At 37.3% G+C, this 20,574-nt stretch overlaps 2 protein-coding genes and 1 long non-coding RNA gene across 3 annotated transcripts in view; all 3 read left to right on the forward strand.

Moving 5' to 3' along the window:
* Window positions 1-15,964, forward strand: part of LOC140163315 (receptor-type tyrosine-protein phosphatase beta-like) — a 47,202-nt gene extending 31,238 nt beyond the window's left edge. The window contains exons 30-46 of the mRNA XM_072186714.1: window positions 324-470; window positions 907-1,221; window positions 1,980-2,261; window positions 3,008-3,147; window positions 4,360-4,525; window positions 5,583-5,738; window positions 5,983-6,241; window positions 7,082-7,152; window positions 7,583-7,676; window positions 8,534-8,809; window positions 8,965-9,046; window positions 10,458-10,542; window positions 11,055-11,125; window positions 11,607-11,741; window positions 12,109-12,228; window positions 13,483-13,637; window positions 15,706-15,964. Of these exons, the coding sequence (XP_072042815.1) occupies window positions 324-470; window positions 907-1,221; window positions 1,980-2,261; window positions 3,008-3,147; window positions 4,360-4,525; window positions 5,583-5,738; window positions 5,983-6,241; window positions 7,082-7,152; window positions 7,583-7,676; window positions 8,534-8,809; window positions 8,965-9,046; window positions 10,458-10,542; window positions 11,055-11,125; window positions 11,607-11,741; window positions 12,109-12,228; window positions 13,483-13,637; window positions 15,706-15,964 (2,813 nt within the window). The remainder of the gene's footprint in view (window positions 1-323; window positions 471-906; window positions 1,222-1,979; window positions 2,262-3,007; window positions 3,148-4,359; window positions 4,526-5,582; window positions 5,739-5,982; window positions 6,242-7,081; window positions 7,153-7,582; window positions 7,677-8,533; window positions 8,810-8,964; window positions 9,047-10,457; window positions 10,543-11,054; window positions 11,126-11,606; window positions 11,742-12,108; window positions 12,229-13,482; window positions 13,638-15,705) is intronic.
* Window positions 15,965-16,454: 490 nt separating this feature from the next.
* LOC140162397 (uncharacterized) lies at window positions 16,455-18,805 on the forward strand. Its single transcript, XR_011860269.1, has 2 exons — window positions 16,455-16,586; window positions 17,553-18,805. It is a non-coding gene; the product is annotated as an uncharacterized lncRNA (long non-coding RNA).
* A 1,575-nt stretch (window positions 18,806-20,380) lies between these two features.
* Window positions 20,381-20,574, forward strand: part of LOC140163316 (uncharacterized) — a 49,309-nt gene continuing 49,115 nt past the window's right edge. Inside the window, exon 1 of the mRNA XM_072186715.1 lies at window positions 20,381-20,553. The gene's annotated coding sequence lies outside the window, so the exon portion shown is untranslated. The remainder of the gene's footprint in view (window positions 20,554-20,574) is intronic.

Raw genomic sequence — 20,574 nt, forward strand, 5'->3', positions numbered from 1 at the left:
ATCAGATAGAGATTGTACCAAGGGATAGCACAAGTCTTATAGGTAAGTGCAGGCTAGCTAAGAAGCGCACGTAGACATTCTACAATTGACCTTCGAAGCCAGGATCAGCTCCCCGAGTTTCTTACGGGTAACAAAAAGACACCTAGTAGTAATATATGAACAGGCATATTATATACAAGTGTCATGCACCACCCTGCCAAGTTTCAAGTATTGTGTCACAGAAAAGAGTTTCACAAGTTTCTAGCGGGATTATGTCAAAGATTTACAGTTACGCTTTAAACACATAATTTTTAAAATCATGTACATTTTTGTTCTTTTATTAGTTATTGATGCTGACAGTGGAATGAACACCTATCATATCACTGGCTTGACGGCAGGAAGACCTTACCAAGCACTCATTCAATCAATTGTGGTCGATGCGAATGGTAACGATTTGGAAAGTTTACCGGTATCAGTAGCATTTCTTACCGGTAAGTAGCTAAATGTTGCAATTGAATTTGGTTATCAATACTCAACTTTATGATTTGATCTTGATCATTTTTAATCGGTAGAGGTTAAATATAACTAATTAGAGATGGGCGATATACATAAATCAAATGAAGGACATATAACATTTAAGCTGAATTTATACTCGATCGCCGAGCGATTGCGAAGCACCGCTTTTGGAAAGGGATGGGTAATCAATTAAAATGACTTCAAAATGTGGTTAAAATGAAACTATGGTCTCAATGTTCAGTGCGTACAGCTAGACCTTCCTAAAGTTGAACCAGGTAAAGTCTGAATGACATTTCTACCAGGACCAGTCAATGAAATTTCCTGGATAGCGACAATAACCATTCCAACATGGCTTCATGCTGTAGCATTCCTAATCAGAATGGTATATTCTTTTGTCTTCTTATATTTCAGTACCTCTCCCACCAATTGGCAATGGGCTACCTACAATCAATTCCACTTCCATCACTATCCGCTGGCAGTCTGGAGGCGGCGACCTGACCTCATATTCCTTAGAGTACTCCCCTGTTCCTGAGAATCCATCGGATCAGTCACCAATCACTGTCTACCAAAGTGTAAACTTGGAACTGACCATCAGTGGACTGTCACCAAGTACAGCGTATATGTTTGAGCTCAAGGCTATCTCCAGAGTAACCGTACACGACAGTCAGGCTGGATCGTTTGATGTGCTTAAACAGAGCGTGACATACACTGTCTTTTATACCACATGTAAGTCATAAGCAGGTATTAAGAGGGTGGGAGGTCATACGAGGGTAAAAGAGGGTGGGAGGTCTCAAGAGTGATCATGCAAGACAGTCACACTGGATCATTTGATATGATTAAAGAGGGCCTGGCATATGTAAGTCATAAGTGGTTAAAAGAGGGAAGGAGGTCTCCGGAGTAACCATGCAAAACAGTCAGATATTGGATCATTTGATGTAATTAAAGAGTGCCTGGCATACACATCGCATTACTGAAGAAGTCAACCGACCTGGTTGACGAAACTGTCTAACCGTGAGTAGAAACTTGGATTTGTTTACATAATTAATGAACTTTCTGGCATACACTGTCTTCTATACCACATCTTCTAGTACAAAAGTAAATGGAAGGATTTTTTTATATAAAATACACAGTATTGTGTTTTTAATTCACAATACAATAAAAAAAAAAAAAAAGATTTAGTGTCTATGGTTCTTCCTGTGTGAGATAATTATTGAAAAGGGGATTGTTTAAAGGCACTCATCAGCCTGAAGTCGTAATCTACAAGGCCTTTGAGTGCCCTACAAGTTTCACAATGACTCCACTACCTGTAAATATGTTTAGCATAAATGGCTGAATAACATGAAGCAGTACTTCAACTTGAAAAGCTCTAGCCAAAGATATATGCAGGGGATATTTTTTTCTTACCGAGTAGAGATAACCTGTTTTATTAACTCGGAACTGACTAATCTATAACTTCTAACTTACCTTTTTCCATATTTGCCTAGTGCCAAACCCAGTACACAATTTCAGAGTGACTGGAACAACGTCCACCTCAGTAGGCCTTGCCTGGGAAGCGCCAGATGGACCAGTAGACCAATATCATCTCTTTGTCTCCAATGTAGGCGGACCACAGCCTAGCCGTCCAATCAGCACCAACCCTAATGGACCTCTTGTATATAATGTGACAGGCTTGAATCCATACAGTGACTATCAGTTCCAGATTGTCAATGTTGTTGATGGTGTGCAGAGCGCTGATTCTACAGTGACGGTACTAACCGGAGAAGATGGTAAGAAATTATTGACGATTATAACATGATTAAACAAACTGAGGACAGTGGTGCATCATAACATTGTTTGACGGGAATAAGCAAACTGTGATAAAATGTTTATCTGTTTCGCCATCAAATCATTACCAAAGGAGGAATAGGAAAAGTGATCTCACGTGGAAATTGAACCCAGGACCTCTGGTTTACGAGACCAGTACTTTAACCACTTGTCCACTGGAGCTTCATGATTATGCAGACTGGGAATTCAATCTGTAAGTGGTCCCTAAATCCTACCTCCTTCGTGCAAGACATCTCATACATCACTTTTCCTAATTCATCCTTTAATTAATGGCTCGATTGGCAAAACTGATTAAAATCTCATAATACTTAACCTTTAATAAGCTTTGATTTGATATAAAGACCATTTTACCTCTCTCAGCGAGGTATATAAGCCTACTCAACAATAACAACAATGAAAGAATAAAACTCATTTCAATGTTTAAGGGACTTTGGAATGTAAAACTGTGCATAAAAAGTGCATTTCATTCATTTCTAGTCATGTCAAAAAGGAGGACACAAACAGACTTCACCAGAACTTCAACCTGTAACCACATTCTTTATTTTGACACAAATTCAATAATATGATTTTGACAAGTTTTGTGTCGAATATTGAATTGATCATAGGAACACTCTAAATTGGCATTGCAAGGTTGATTATGATTTTTTTTAATTGATTATTGACTGACATTTTGTTAAATTTACCATAGTTCCTGGTGTACCAGGAGATCTCTTAGTCAGACAACTGAGTCCAAATAGTATCCATGTGGAGTGGGAGCCAACGAAGAACCCCAATGGCGAGCTACAAGGATATGTGTTGGTTATATCCAGACGGGATGTGTCCAGTCGGGTAAGACTGTTATTTATCACAATGTATCTTGTGAAAATATATTTATGTGATGTCTAATTACTAGAAAGTATTTGTTTCTAAAACAGATATAATCTTAAATTTAATTAATTTCCCAGTAAATAAAACACAAAACGTTTTGCAGAAATATGTCGGGTTATATAAAAGGTATAAAATGTTTTAATAACATTGAGAAACATTTTTGAAAACCTGTAGCATTTTTTCATCAAACGTTTTAAAAATGTGTTCGTGTCATATATTCCCGACATTAAAATGTTTTTAAAACGTTTGACTAAAACCAAAATGTATTTATAACACGTTTATAACATTTGTGTGAAGGCTGACCTGAAAGTTATAGCAGAAATAGAAAAAGGAAAAAGACACAAAATGGGTCCATAGTTTCCGCTTGTTCACCAAAATTGATTAAGTATAACATTTGAACTTTTATACAAAGTTAAACCAAAATAGAGGATTTGGTTTTGAGTTCCAGTTAGTCCTAAATTAAGGATAAGGGTTAGACTGCTTATTTGACAAAACCAGTGACGTAGACCCAAACAGTATTAATAGAGGTTATCCATGTTCTATAAGCTGCATATCCTATCAACGACTGCTATACCTTGTTTAGGACATTCTAAAGAAGTACCTGCATGTGCAACCATGACTGTTTCAAAATAGCCCGCCAAGGTCATGCAGGTAACTCCGAGGTCGAGCATTGAATTAGTTTGAATGAGGAATACTACGGGAACCAGTGCCTTTTGTTAGAAGTCACACATGAGTAAAGTGGATAACCTCTATTGCGATATGTTTGTGTGTCGCTCACGGAGGGCAAATGGTGCACCTCCGGATTATTTTGCCACGCGGTCGGTAAACTTCGATTGCTTATTTGTGATCTACATCTAAGGCATTGTGCCAATACCTTGAGCTATTTGCACAGATCTTTATAATGCTAATGCGTACAGAAGCAAATTATCATTAAATTTCGGGCTGTTGCTGAAAAAACGCCGAAGATACACTAATTGGCTTCCATGAATGGCGGATTTATCATAACGTTACACACAGGGCAACTTTGAGTCGGTACGCGTTGAGTACAATCTTTTTTTCCTTGAATCGGTACTAGATTTATCTATGCATATGAAGAATTGTTTTCAAATAAATTTTGCAGATAAGAGAAAAAATGTTTTTAACACTTCCAATTTATTCTGCTTCAAAAACAAGGTAAACATTGTAAATGAGGAGATAGAGCTACCACTTGACCAATTGTGGTACCAGTTTGATGACCTTTCAGTCGGTTACGAGTACACATTCACCGTAGTAGTCGTGAATAACATTGGCAGAGGGGCGCCGTTGTGCTATGGACTATTTGTGCAACTTCGTGAAACAGGTAATTATCCGAGTTTGCTTTGGGGTACGTAATATGTGACCGTCCACCACGAATGAGCCGTAAATGTCCTCAATTGTATTCTGAGATACAGTGTAAAATGGGCATGAAGGTCATATTCATAGGTATTTCAATTTGGTGCTACGTGTATCTCATTAAATGAGGTACACGTAGCACCAAATTGAGGTACCTATGAATACGACCTTCATGCCCATTTTACACTGTAACTCAGACTACAATTGAGGACATTTACGGCTCATTCGTGGTGGACGGTCACATATATCGTCATAATTTCTCTGTCATTTGTGGTAACTGTTGGTACATTTGTGCAAAGATTATGGTTAAATAGAACATGATGACATTGATTATAAACCAGATTTCACGGAGCTACTTATCTCAACCACCCTACAAACCAATTCGGGTGTATGCACTCCCCTACACAATCAATCAATCAATCAATCAATCAATCAATCAATCAATCAATCAATCAACAATCTTTATTTCCAAAATTAGTTTACAAAATCATACAAACATGGCAACAAAATATTATGGAGGAGCTGTTGAAAGGTCAATGATGCCAGCAAGGACTGTGCCTAGAAGATGAAAATAACTACTGAACATTTCAAGCCACTGGCCAATCGATATTGTCAATCACACAAAACATGGATGCACGAAACCCTAACCCCCACCACATACACACCCCTACACATACAGTTACATAATTCAGTACTTAACATATCCTTTCTTTCTTCATTGTACAGCACCACCACACACTGGGAAAACCCCGTACCGAACACCATATACCCACACACACACACCCCACTCACCCCCACACACAAACAAGCACCCAGTTACATAACTCATTACTTACCTCTTTCTTTCTTTCTTTCTTTCTTTTCTTTCTTTCTTTCTTTCTTTCTTTCTTTCTTTCTTTCTTTCTTTCTTTCTTTCTTTCTTTCTTTCTTTTCTTTCTTTCTTTCTTTCTTTCTTTCTTTCTTTCTTTCTTTCTTTCTTTCTTTCTTTCTTTCTTTCTTTCTTTCTTTCTTCATACATTGTACAGCACCACCACAGACTGAGCATACTCCATACCGAACACCAGATTCTGAAAGGAACGAAGCTTACTCGATATCAATTACCTTCCGTGAGGATTTCTTCTTGCCCATATTTGGTCGTGTGGCTAACTACTCCGTATTGGTAGCAGAAGAACCTAATCCAAGTAAGATACAAATGAGTATTCATATCTTCATTATACAAACAAGATACTGTTATAAAAAATGTATCCAATCTTTAAAATAAAATTCACCAGAATTATTGCTGATTGCTGTCAAACTTGACTGAATAAGGAAATGAGCGTGGGGAGGTTCTTTGAGATGTGTTAAGTGTCTTGTCAGTTTTGCACTTACAGTCATTTGCAAAAACAAACCAGAAGTTTTATATAATGCTATTTTCTTTTCTATTAGGGGAAGGTCAGATCTCACTAAGTCAGGTTGGTGAACCACCTCAAACCTATCGTAAGAGTTCAACCCAACACGTATGGCCAGGTTATCAGGCGTCGCCTCGTGGGTACAACCCATTTGTCAGAGGTATTGCCAAACGTCAAGTTGGCGGCGACCAGGGCCAAGATTCAATGGTGGAGTTTATTATCGGTACTGAAGAAGACTGCACTGAGGATCAGTTTTACTACTGCAATGGGTTTCTAAAATCTTACACATATTATCGGTAGGCTGAGCTTCTTGAAATACTTGTCAGCATTTTTTTAGATAGTCTATTTTTTCCATGGTTAGTATATAATGGTCTGTTGGTTTGGGTGAAGCTGTATGGAGGCACACTTTGTGTTGTCAATGTCAAGTAAGTGCCTAAGCCAAACTTTTGTCAAACCTGTGTTAGCATGCTGGTCCAAATGGAAAGCACAGGTGTTGGCCCTGATCTTTTATTCGTATATCCGCCATTTTGGATTTTTGCCATTTTGTGCATTTTGAAACCAAAGACCAATTTTTTCTTCATTTTTTAAAGTCCCCAATTAATCTGCATGCAATTACCTATCATGTGAGACATGTGAATGGCTTGGCTTCGATTTAGTTTTCTTCTTCTGACAATTTTTACTTTCCGGGTTTTTAAGCCGAAGGCGATTTTTTTCTTCAAATTTTGAAGTCGCCAAGTAATCCTTGTACAATTATCGTTCATATAGTACATGCAAATTGGTTGGCTTCGACTTAGTTCTTTTTTTGAACTTTTTTGAACTAGTGATCGAGCGGTCTATGTACATCAACCCCTGTGAAAGAAGCATAATAATTGTGTAGCAAAATAGTTTTGTTAAATTCATGAGATGACAAGGGCTAATTCAAATTGTTATATGAAGAGGAATTTACTTACACTCTATCCCATAGCAATAATGATGGACAATTGTTTTTCAAAAGTGATATATAGCTGGTCAATTTTGCATTACTAATCACCAATGATAATGAGGTTAATGCCCTTAAAGTACTACAAAGTACAATTTTAGGTCATCCGTGATAGCTTTTGTGTGTAATCCATGACAATAATCTCTTTACATTCCAGTGTGGCTATCCGTGCCTACGGCCTTGATGGCAACTACACAGATACACCATGGTCACAACCTTTGTCTACAGGTACGTGAATTTTGTAAGGTATTCATTAATAACCGAAACAAAATTGAATGAGTAATTACTCTTTTGCCTTACCTTAATGTCATGTATGAATAAAACATCCAATCTGATCAGATAAAGCATAATTGGTAACAAGTGACAACGTGCGCCCATACATTACGTAAACAGTGCGCAGTGATACCTCTCTGCTGCAGGTATCCATGCCTTCAAAGTCGACACAATTGTACTTGGGAGTAGACTGACTATATATTGCAGCCCATTATGGTACAGAAAGAAATTAAGCAACCCTTACCTCCAAAAGGCTTATCTGACCCAATGTAAATCATTGCTTCTTTCCTATAGGTGTTAATATTTTGTGTTATTTCCAGATGTCAGTGTTTTGAATTGTGACCATTTTACAATTTTAATAAGTGTCCACCTCATTTTTTTCCAGGGTTCAATGTGTTATGGTTTGTGTATGCCTTGGTAGCTGTCGTTGGTTTTGTTGTGCTGTGTTTCTTCATTCTCCTTTGTGTGTGCTGTGGAGGGTAGGTCATGGAAAAAATTATCAAATATACGTAGCTATACAGCAAACGTGCTATTTTCATTATTCTTGGTAATGACCATGGTGATAACAATTATATATATATGAGGAATATGGCTGCAGTCAAGATAGCTCAATTGGTGTTAGACCGTGGTGCATTCATTTGTGGTGGTGCACGTATGAATCACCACAGTCACACCCCAGTCAAATACATGAAAAAAATCCAGCTAGCGCGAAAAAACGAACTGCTTATTGTCTCTGTTTACCTGACACCCAAGGAATCTGACTGCAGTCAGGATAGCTCAATAGATAATAGACTGTGGAGCATTGGCTTGTGGTGGGGCATATATGAGCCACCACAGTCACAAGATTTTTCACATGAATAAAATCCAGCTAGCGTGAAATTCCCCTGGAAAAAAAGTGACTTTCAGATAAATATAAGTCATATGATGCTAGGGAACCTTTTGTTTCATATTTATTTATGTTATACATTTAGATATCTTGTAATTTTACAATTAATCCCTTTCACTCCTGACTATTCTTACAATGTCTCTGATTGGCTCAATACACGTTTAAGTCATCTTTGTGATAGGTATTAGAAACTGATAATTTGGCGAGTAGTGCCCATGGAGTTAAAACAATAGTTATTTTAAATAGACTGAGGCCTGAGAGGAAAACCACCTCTTTTAACCCATCCCCACGCATGCAGGCTTACCAATTCAAAACAAAACTGAACGTCTATTGTAGTTGTAAGGAAGGGTCCTCCCTTGACCCTGCAAGTTTCAAAGACTATATCACTAGCCCCAGGTCGTGCCTTCAGATTAATTTCAAACATATTTTTACTCTGATTTTTTCTCCAAGATGTGGCAAACCAGGTGAGAACGATTTCTTTGAGGACAGCAAAAAAGACAAGAATATGATGATAATGAAAACAATCGGCAGTAAAACATCGTCTATGGAGTCCAAACACATGAAAGACCAACCACACTCGCATCGTGCACCTTGGCGTCGCGCACCCACAGAGCGGTCGTATCAAGATCCGGTTCAAAAGCACCATCCTCCTTCCTCTAGAGCAGAGCCTCATAAACCGATGGCTAAGTCACATGTGTATGCCTCTCCGACGTCAAAGTGGAGCAAGTAAGTTACACCATGAATTTAAGAAACAGATAAACAGTTGAAAATCACCAAAACATTCCGCAATGAATTTCACAATAATTTTTTATTTGCATGCTCTAAAACATACTTTCTTACCAAAAAACTACAAACTTGCACTTATTGTTTTGTCATCATAGGCCTATCTATATTGATCAGTTTGCTGAGCACATGAGAATGATGAATGCAAGTAGTGGAATACTCTACGCAGATGAGCTCAATGTAAGTTAAAATATAAGAAAATTCTACCTGTACTTTTAACAATCATTTTACGATAGGGATAATAGGGACAATATTTTAAATAGGGACAATATTTTAAAAATGTTTTTCAAAATGTTATTGTAAACTATTTTTTTTGTGCAAACATTGTATGCCAAATAGTTTGCCAACACTTACATAACATTATGTGAATATATTGCAGTAGGTTATCAACAATGTTTGTAATGTTAAGGAAACGTTTTATACCACCTATATACCCTTTATATAACCCGACACTTTTGTGTTTGATGGGATAAAGTTCAATTTTTGCTTCAGAGAACATATGGCTGTTCGCATGATGACGCAATCGCATCACGTGGGATACCGTACATATGTTTTGCGAATTGTGGTTTTTTGATGTTTGGTACGGTTAGGGTCCAATTTACAGTGATGATCATGTTTTGAACACATAGGAAATACCGGGAGGAAATGAAATGACTCTTAAAATATAACATAAAGTATAACGTTTATCTATGCCCTTGACATTTATATTCCTTAAAATGAAGACCATAGTGGATAATGTACTCAAGTGCCATTTTGGCGAAAATGAGTTATTGACTGTTTTGAAGTCTTTGGGGTTTAGCAATTTTTTTCTCAAAATGTTGGCCGATATGACCCCTCAGAAGTAGGGGTCACATGAGGGGTCAACTGGGGTCAAATTTTCAAATTAGTCTGATCACTATCAAATTAGTGTCAAATTGCTCGTTGGGTCATAAGGATTACAAAAATATATGGTTTGTCATATCTACAACATTTAGTTAAGGAGTTATAAGCTCAAGGTCAACCAAAGGTCAAACGAGGTCAAATTTTAAGCAACATCCGGTTTACACAAATGATACATCAAATTGTTCCTCTCTATATGGGCATTCCAAAAATATATACTTCTAACTTATATTGCCATTCAATTTTGAGGAAAATCCATTTGTTTACAGCTGACCACTGATTGTAGTGGAAAAAAGACTCAAGTGCAAGATATCGATTATTGATTATAGAAAATCAATAAGTAACAATGTATTAATTTATAGCTGTAAAAGAATAATAGTGAATATAAGATTACTCCTGCAAGTTTTAGTACAAAATAATAAAGTTTGTGATCAGCAGATAAATTTCAAAACTTTAGACCCCATTTTCTCAGAACTAGTATTTTGGCACGTGAGCACTTCTTCCACTACAGTCTTCAAATTCAGTTTCATTGACCTATATACTAACGCTATGATTCCTCTTTGTCATACATAGAAACTGAATGATATTGGTGCCAACTTGCCATGCAATTTTCCCGGCAATTTTGCCTCTAATACTCCAGAGAAGAACAGATACAGGAATATCCTGCCATGTAATATATACTAACACTATGATTCCTCTTTGTCATACATAGAAACTGAATGATATTGGTGCCAACTTGCCATGCAATGTTGCATCCAATGCTTTAGAGAAGAACCGATACAGAAACATTCTGCCATGTAAGTGTGATAATGTAAATCAATGTAGTACTGATTAATATTGTAGCGTAAGTTAAATTTCCATCTTGTTCAGATTGGGTGCAACAAGCTTCACGCCCTGCGTCTTTGCGTCTTCACTGTTCTTATTGTATTTCTATAACTGATACCATTACGTATTTCTTATCTTGCATTTTCATTTGTTATAACTTTGTTGTTAATTGATATGAAAACAACTTGAACTTCAACTTGAAGGCTGAGTGTGAGTGTAAAAACACCTTATGGGTACACACCTGCACCTTAAAATGCTCACCCATTGACTGACTCAATTGAATGGGTCCTTAAACATCTTCTTCTTGACGTGGGAGCTTCTAAGTACTTCAAAACATTTTCCATAAGTTTAAAATCAAACAAAGACAGCTAGAGAAACCTAACAGAGTCCCACAAACGTGTCCAAACGTTTCCTTAAATGAGTCTTTGACAAAATAAACTTGTATACTCCCGTAGCTCATAATCCTTGTTTTTCCTCTCACCAGACGATACCAATCGTGTTTGTTTACATGATCCACCGGATGGTTTGGACTACATTAATGCCAGCTATGTAGATGTGAGTACACGCAAAATTGAGTTCAAATGATAATATCAGTGCTATTGACAGCTGTTCATTAACGTGACAAATGTTTTACGCCATATTTTGAAACAATGTCCGCAATTTGCTCAACCATGTCTCTATCGCCTAATATAACATGAGATGGCATTATCTTAAGTGCCGAGTTGTTCCACATAAAAAATTCCATATTACATTAGGCGATAGACACGTCTGGGTTCCAAAACAATACCTTTATTCTCATTCTTAAACAGATTACCTGTAAAATCATGCACACTTTATGTCCATTTTTATCAAGTTTAACCAGTGACTCCCGTGTACGAAATTGATGAATCCACTGAGTCCTTCATATTATACAGATGCAACATATTGCACAGCCCATGTCATTTTATGGGCAATGCAAAAGATACACCCAGCCGCGCTGTTCAATACCTTGCTGTGCTCTATTGTCTTAATATATATATTTGTTTTGCATTTTCAGGGTCACCATGGCAAAAATGAGTACATAGTAACCCAGGGTCCATTGCCTAACACTATTGAAGACTTCTGGGAGATGGTGTGGGAAAATGAAATTCCTACCATCATAATGAACACCAATCTAGTGGAGAATGGAAGGGTAAGAAAACCTATAAGACATTGCTCTTTTTGACTCAGTACTTGACTCCAGAGTAGACTTGTAGGTGGCTCCTGAAGTGACTAATAACTTGACTTGTGACTTATATTAACTTCTGACTTGATTCATAACTTGACTTGTGACTTCGTTCATAGCACTCTACCAATATATACTGCAAATATAATTAATAAAGGTGTGTTTAGACTAGAATCTTAAAATTGATGTCATAGCACCCTCAACAGCCACTATCTCCATAGTCTTACGTGTAAAACTCTTTTAGCCACAAACATAAAAACCTACCTGTGTTTCATCAATCATTATTACCAATTATTTGTTTAAATGTGTATATTATGTTTTTGTTAACTTTCAGGTAAAATGTGAGAAATACTGGCCAGACAGTGGTGAAGCCCAGTATGGCCGTATGACAGTCAAACTATTAAGTGAATCAGACACTCAAGAATGGACGGTTAGGACATTTGATGTCTCTAAGGTAACATAACACTTCAATAGAAATGTTCCTTCTTTTTTTTTTTTTAAATGCAAAGAGATCTTTTTTCCATTGCTTGATTTCAGTTAATTCTGTTCACTTTCAGCCTTAATTCAAGCTGCTAAGTTTAATGGTTAAAAAACAAGCCTGACAAACCTTGTTAATTATTGTTTTCTGTTGTATTTTCTGATGAAGTTGCATTTGTTAATATTATGTATGGCAAAATGTATATTTTTAAAACAACGAACCAAACCAGAAATTGGAGGGCAATACAAACGTTTTTCAGCTTAACACACATTTGACATAAAAGGTGCAAACATGGTACTTATTTATTCCTTCACCACATGATTAGGCTTGTGTTCTTCCCACACTTAATTGCACTAATGAGTAAAGATATCAACATTTTGCATATAGCAATTTTGAGAAATGTAACTGGACATGCACATTACATCAATACACATTTACAGTTTTTTTTAATAAGTTAATTTAGTTTCTTTAGTTTAGTAGCAAACTTGCACACTCTCAGCACATTTGCCGCAAAAAAAAATACAATAATATCACAAAGTTAAACAGAATAGACAATTTTGCTTCACAATCTGGTGTCTTTTACCGCCTTTGCATTCAAAGATCACTTGCAGACTTACTGTCAACAAGCTGTTATGGCAGGGTGGAAGTGGTCATGTGCGTATTTATAAATACGTATTTATAAATATAGTCGAAGCACACTGATATTGCATTAATAAATGTGAAACAATTATGTTGAATTAGTTTTTGTAGTCATGACAATTGCAACTTACATCAACAAATCGTATTGTTGCTGCAAAAAATCAAATGCTTACTTGCATGATGATAAATGAGTGGCCCAGTATAAAACCGGCCCATGGCACATTTTTGAAAAAAATAGAGGGCGCTGTTGAAAATGTCAAAGGTCACCAAAGGTCATCCATACAAACATAACACACCATGAATGTAACTCGGGAATGTTGTCAATTTAATCTTTTAAGCATCAAATTTCTTATGTATTTTATTGAACATTCGTACATTTACAGTGCCGATTTCTCCCAATGACGAAAAATGTGCCATGGGCCATTCAAATAATTGAATGGCTCAGTGTAAAAATGGCCCATTCCAATTTTGATAAAATTAGACTTTTAGGGTTAGTAGGTTTTTGGGGAAACATAAGATAGCGGGGCAGTTTTTACACTGGGACACTCAATTGTGAAAAAGCAACTTCCCTCGTTTGTTTCTTGTCCTCAGGACGGAGAATCCAAAGGACACGTAGGTGTCTTCCAATATCGCAATTGGCCGGACCAAGGTGCCCCACAAGATCCACGCTCTGTGCTGAAATTCGTGCAGACAGTGCGCGCCCAGCATCCTCGTAGATCAGGACCAGGAATAGTTGTGCTCTGCAGGTGAGATTATGAGATATATACCTTAAAATATCCAAACTTTTGGTCAAATTTTGATCTTTTTTGACCGAACAAAAAAAAATCAAAAATTTGAGAAAACCAAATCTGGTGTTGTATCTTTAGCACACAAATATGCAATTTCCAATTAGGATATTTAGGATATTAAAGTTGTTAGGGTGGACAGAAAAAAAATTGGCATGGAAAATGAAAATGCAGGAATCTGCCGTACTGATTGCATTCCTTGCATCATTTCCTTTTTGAAAATGCATACTTCTATATACTCATCATCATTACTTTTAAAGATACAATACAAAATTTCCCAATTTGAGGGACCTTGCGTGCCCCCTTAAACAAAAACTTAAACTTTCGGTCATCCCTCCATGTAATATGCACGGAATATTACATATTCTCAAGTACCTTGTGGCAATATATACAGTTAAAGTTAACTGTATATACAGGTAAATATAACTGTGATTATACGTATTCTAAACATATCTTTATATAATATAATATTATATATTATAAGGCAGTATGGCAAGGGGTATTGTGGCATTCGGGGCACGCTCGTTGAATATGTTTATATACGTATTATTCCTATTCCAAACATTTCTGTATGTAATATAATATTATATATTATAAGGCAATATGGCAAAGGGTATTGTGGCATTCGGGGCACGCTCGTTGAATATGTTTATAAACGTATTGTGCCTATTCCAAATATTTCTTTATATAATATAATATTATATATTATAAGGCAATATGGCAAAGGGTATTGTGGCATTCGGGGCACGCTCGTTGAATATGTTTATAAACGTATTGTGCCTATTCCAAATATTTCTTTATATAATATAATATTATATATTATAAGGCAATATGGCAAAGGGTATTGTGGCATTCGGGGCACGCTCGTTGAATATGTTATAAACGTATTGCGCCTATTCCAAATATTTCTTTATATAATATAATATTATATATTATAAGGCACAATTTTGCAAAGTGTGTTGTGGCATTCTAATGTTCTTTGTGGAATATCCCGTTAGCAAGAGATTAGGGCGTGTCGAAAGTCATGCAGGGTGGTTGGTTGTCCATATTACCTAACCTGTGGGATCCTTCTGCCCATAAGTTCTCTTTAGGGTTCGTATCCGGGCTCAAAGCCGGTATGTCCAGGAGTTTTACTTTCTTATTTTCAAGGAATTCACCCACGCGTCGGGCTCTGTGGGCCGGGGCGTTGTTATCTTGGATCACGAAATTGTTCCCGAAGTCTCTTCTTGCAATCAGAAACTGTATCAAGAACATGCAGGTATTGATCCTGGATTATGTGTCCTTCTTCTGATTTCGACCGACTGTGAAATACTGCCCATACTGTTATTCCATCACTACATCCTTGGACTATATGAAGCATACAATCCTCAAGCAGGGTTTGACCAACCTGTCTTCGTACCTTGAATCGGCCATCATGTCTGTAGAAGCAGAACCGGGCCTCGTCACTGAAGATCTCATTACGCCAGTGGCCTACTGTCAAATCCCCGTGTCTCTGAGACCAACACAAGCGTGCATTCCGAAGTATCGGCTTTCTTATTGGTCGTCTTGCGCAAAATCATGCACTAACCAGTCTATCGTTCACTAGTTTCCCTTGACCCTTTTTTAAGCTGCAAGTTAGTGGGCGGGTTAGTGTAGTGGTCTTCTCACTCGCTTCTCACCGCTGTGGCCGGGGTTCAATTCCCCGCGGCGCCACATGTGAGTTTGGTTGCCGATCCATGATCGTCCTCGCAGGTTTTTCTCCGGGTGCTCCGGTTTTCCTCCTGTATCTAAAATCTGACTTCTTTCCATATCCCTGTCCCGTCATATCCGGATGGCATCCCTTGAATTTAGTAGCCTCTGAGCACTATTGGGATTAGCCTGGCTTCGGCCGAATGTTATAAATAAATAAAATAATAAATAAAACACCCAGAGTCCAACATTGTGGCTCAAGAACTGTCCGTCCGTCTGCCTGTAACACATTTTACGCACAGCGTAATTTAAATAATCGACTTGTTATTATCATTATTTTATTCCATTATGTATCCTCAAGTGCTGGAGTAGGCAGATCAGGCACCTTTGTAGCTATTGATATCTTACTGCAACAGCTAGCTGCCGGTCACAGTGAGACACTTGACATCTTTGGTGTATGCGCCAAGTTAAGGAGACAACGACGATACATGGTCCAAAGCAAGGCAAGTACTTCCACGTTGCATGTTCCTCTGTGTCTGTTGTATAGAGGTTTTCCTTTGTCAACAGTCAGTAACATGAACATAGATCAATTTCACAAAGAGTTAAGTTACGATTCATAAGACCTAAATCCATTGTAAGTCCCACGCCCGTTGTAACTCCTCCATATAGGATTTACATGTAACGATGGGGTTGGACTTGGATGGTATGTTAATACGGTGCGTTGTAAAAGGTAGTGAAATCCATTTCTAATCAGAGAGGAGCAGGATTAGATTGGGGTAGAAAATATAAAGAAGGGCTTCTTGGCGACTGTCATTCCTTCGTCAAGTACAAAAATCTCCCTTCTCAGATTTGTCCTAACCATCCATTCTGTGCACGCGTCCTTCTCAAAGAGAGATGAAACTTTTCCGGAAACGATGTAAAAAAAAGTAAAACAAAAAAATCGGGAAATTGAACTGATTTTTTAATTTTATTTTTTTTAAAGCAACCGAGGTATTTTCACATAAAAAGAGCAAACAATTATTATATAAAGTAATACCCCTGTTACCCTTGCGATAGCTTGTTCTCCATGGGCCAGGTCGAATGCTCAATGTTTTGCATGTTTATTCTTACAGGAGCAGTACAAGTTTGTTCATCGAGCCGTGCAGGTGTACATGCAACAACAGGCCAATTATGAGTTGATGATCGACGGTGGTAGCAACTGGGCTATGGGCTCATCTGTTAGCGGAGCAGGGCCTATAGCATGTAAGTGTACATAAACATGATAAATGTAGGCGTAAAAACCCGAAGGGGTAGGGAAGTTCCGCAGAGAATCTGAAATTGGACCCATCACACATCTGGATTTATTCATATAGTGTTACACAAGCTCAACATTTTATGGCAAAACATAATCCTTGATAATAAAAATGTCCAACTCCTGACCAGTATAAAAGAACATTGCAATATGTAAGGACAATGTTACCTGCCCAAATCCTAGTATAAACAATAATAGTAATTACTGGCATTTAGTTACTGCACAAACCTGGACAATTAGCCTGGCCAACGATGTTAGACAGATTTTTTGCCAAATGTAATACAATTTTACATTTTTTTCATTGTTTTTGTCCTCAAATTTGGGTGGCAGTTATGTGAAAGTGGATTGATTAAACAAATGCCCATTTTTATACCAAAATTGAGCTAGTAAACATGGTAAATCAGTCATTGTTTTGACCCCTGTGGAGGTCAAATCGTGACCTTTGGCCTTTTTGCTTATAACGCAAAAAGGGATGTCATAGATAGGTAAAACTATACTTTTTCTGGATCGCCATGGTATGAGGAATAATTTGGGGAACTTTCAACAGTATTTGGACAGTTTGAATTTTGACCACTGTGTGAACTTTGAATCACCATATCTCAGAATACTCAATGCTGATAGAGGTCCAGTAAACTTATTTTTGAAGTTGGTGGTCTTGAGAAGCAATATCCATAAATATCAAAAACAAAAGTATGGACACCAAAACAAGCTTCAGTGGCAAAATTGCGTTTGGCAGCCGGACTAAGACCATTGCTAAAGCACATGACAAGATGACTATCAATGTGTACAAGCATCACATAAGAAGGAGGCTTCAAGCTTTTGGGTACTCCTATTTGTCAACCTGTTTTTGTTAAGTCCATCTGTGTGTGATCATCTGTGATGACACTCTTGGTTCTGTTTTTGTTTTTGCTTTACAGATAGCAATGCAAGCATGTCAATCGATGGGGATCTCTAGACACCTTTATGGGAATCTATACACATCTTGAGTGATTCGCCCTTCATAAAATGAACTAACAACCAGTGTTCTTCATAAAAAAAAGTTTGCATTAAATATACCACATCTTATGGCAGCATTGTATGTAAACACAACGAAAGAGGACAGAAACTTCTAAATTAAATGTGAAAGTTACAAACATTGGAACTGAACTGATGAATAGACTTTATCGCAGTCAAACAAAATTCTACCTCTCTGGCTGCAAGATAAATCTAGTATTGCTGAAGGGTAATTGCTTGTTGCCATAAATGTGTGGACATTTATTTAATTATATAATATTATGTTAGTATTAGTAGGTGAATGTTTAGTATATTTTTTCTAAAGAAGTTTGTACAGTTTTATTTTTATAAAATTAAATAAAGGGCGGGTCCCGGACAGAACCTGCTTCCAGTCAAAAGCTATCTCATTAGGCGATGAAAATAATATATCCGAAAAAGACATAAAACTATGGAACAATTTAGAGTCTCATTTTTGTAAGGAATTTCTATCTGGAAATCCCTCGTGTAATTCTGGCTAGAAATTCCCGAAATATCGAATCATGCTGTAAACATCTAGACATGTTCAACACCATCTGATCTCTTCACTATACCGTGTACATGGTATAACAATATTGATTAATCGAAACAACTTAGTGAGAGATCAGTGTTTCATGTCTTATTGGCTTTTAATGCGGTGTTCTGAATGTAAGGGTGCTAACTAGGAATTAAACAAAATATTAATTCCGTACAGCTTAAAAAACACATAGCAAAGACTTGCAATTAATGGAGTTCACACAATTGTCTTTCAGACTTGAAAGCCTGTATACTTCATATGTACCCGCACTTGGTACTATATTTTATGATAATGAATAAATTGAATGTGAAAGTTACAAACATTGGAACTGAACTGATGAATAGTACTTATCGCAGTCAAACAAAATTCTACCTCTCTGGCTGCAAGATAAATCTAGTATTGCTGAAGGGTAATTGCTTGCTGCCATAAATGTGTGGACATTTACTTAATTATATAATATTATGTTAGTATTAGTAGGTGAATGTTTAGTATATTTTTTCTATATAAGTTTGTACAGTTTTATTTTTATAAAATAAAAATGTATAAATAATACCATCGTCTTTGAATAAAGCAGCTTACGCTCTGGTAGTTCTGAACTTGGGTGGCCAGACTGAGCAACCCTGAGCTGAGTGTAGCTGAGTGTGATTGGTCATTTCACTACTTTCATTAGTCTACTGTAGTAGACTCCTTTCATTTATCATCACTGTTTTCTGTCGTCACCTCTCTGATGCATGGGAAACGCCATCTTTCCTATTCTGATCCAACAGCATATAGCTATTAATCTTTAACGTTGGTGGCTCATTCCGAAACCTGCCGAGAACCGCTCCTCCCGGGGAAAAAGGACCCGATGGTGCGGTTCTCGGTGGGCAGCGGTTTTCGGAGTGAGCCCTCAACTTGAAGATTTAGCTGTTGGCTCAAAACAGCATAGATGGCGCTTCCATGGTCAGAGGGGGAAGGTCAAAGAACAGTGATTATTAAATAAAAAAGGGTCTACACAGTAGACTATACTTTCATAGAATTAAGTTTCTTATGTGACGTTTTGAGGTGATGTGTACTGAACCTAAATACCAGTAGGTGTTGATCAGAACTGAAATGCACTTTTAATGTACCAGTTTTGAATGTGGTTGGACCTTTTGAGAAAATGGCTCTAAAAAGTGGAACGTACTAAGAAAGTTTGAATCCCCCTGCCAAGTGTTATAAATTGACTGTACACAGATAGCCAGCGTGAGCTCATTGTACATCCATGAATCCGCGCAGTTGTTTTTGTACCGTAAGTTTATAGCATTTGACCTCAGTGGGGAACATTCAAACTTTCTGAGTAGTTACTACTTTTAAGAGCCATATTTTAACCTCCTCCCATTTTCAAAAAAATGGTCCATTGCAAATGCATTTCAGCTCTGACGGATACCAGTTAGTAAATATCACCTCAAACCCCAAGGAATTTGATAATAACAGAACAATGTTGTATAATTGAAGTCCGAGATTGTGTCCCCCACAAAGCTCACATTCAACCTCATTAAATCCGCCATTTTAGGCATATGCACTACATTTAGAGTACCATAATGTAAACGTTATATTGCCCAAAAAATAATGTTTGTGCGATGTCGTCACTAATAGGTGTATCGACGTCATAGATTAGTACTTGCGTTAACGTTGGAATTTGGTTGCCCGACGTCCGATCTTATAACAACGTCCTTACAGCATTTTCCCCCAATTGTGCCCACTGGGTTAAACCCGTTGCTATAATTCATCTTGTTACATTACTTCTACAGTGAATAGGTTAAGAATGTATTTTAGGCCCTGTACGAACAACATATACGAATATCGAGAAGGCCTTCACTAGTCTTTGAACATGATAAAACGCAACTCGGCATAACGCAAAGCTTGGATATTTTTTAGTTTTTTATATCCACTATTCAAAACATAATGTATCACATGCGTTGATTGAAGAAACTAAGTATAATTATGGCACTCGAAGGCATACCAAAATAGCGTGATCCGGTAACCAAGGATTTAGGCGTCAATGTAGCAAATTGACGACAAAGAAAAGGAAAGGTAGATTCTCCGCTGACCCATAACATACGGTATTGTTGGCGAATTCATACGCCTACAATTATTATCATGTCATGACCTATAAAATGTATAGTTGCTGCATCGAGCTATTATTAGCTCGATGGTTGCTGGCAGTCCGTTCCAGGTTACGTGCGTTTGTGCATGCAAAACAAAGGTCTGTAATAGTTTTCATGATAATTGAATGAACTCGGCCTTCTGCGTTGCCGAATTTTGTAACATCAACACATTTATGAAAGAGATATCTATTACCAAAACCGTAACGCGGGGATTCATCGTTAACGGAACATAATCAACCCAAGGTATGGCCAACTTTTCTTTTT

This window comes from Amphiura filiformis, chromosome 10 (genome assembly GCF_039555335.1).
Source record: "Amphiura filiformis chromosome 10, Afil_fr2py, whole genome shotgun sequence".
In the NCBI taxonomy this organism is placed as follows: domain Eukaryota; kingdom Metazoa; phylum Echinodermata; class Ophiuroidea; order Amphilepidida; family Amphiuridae; genus Amphiura; species Amphiura filiformis.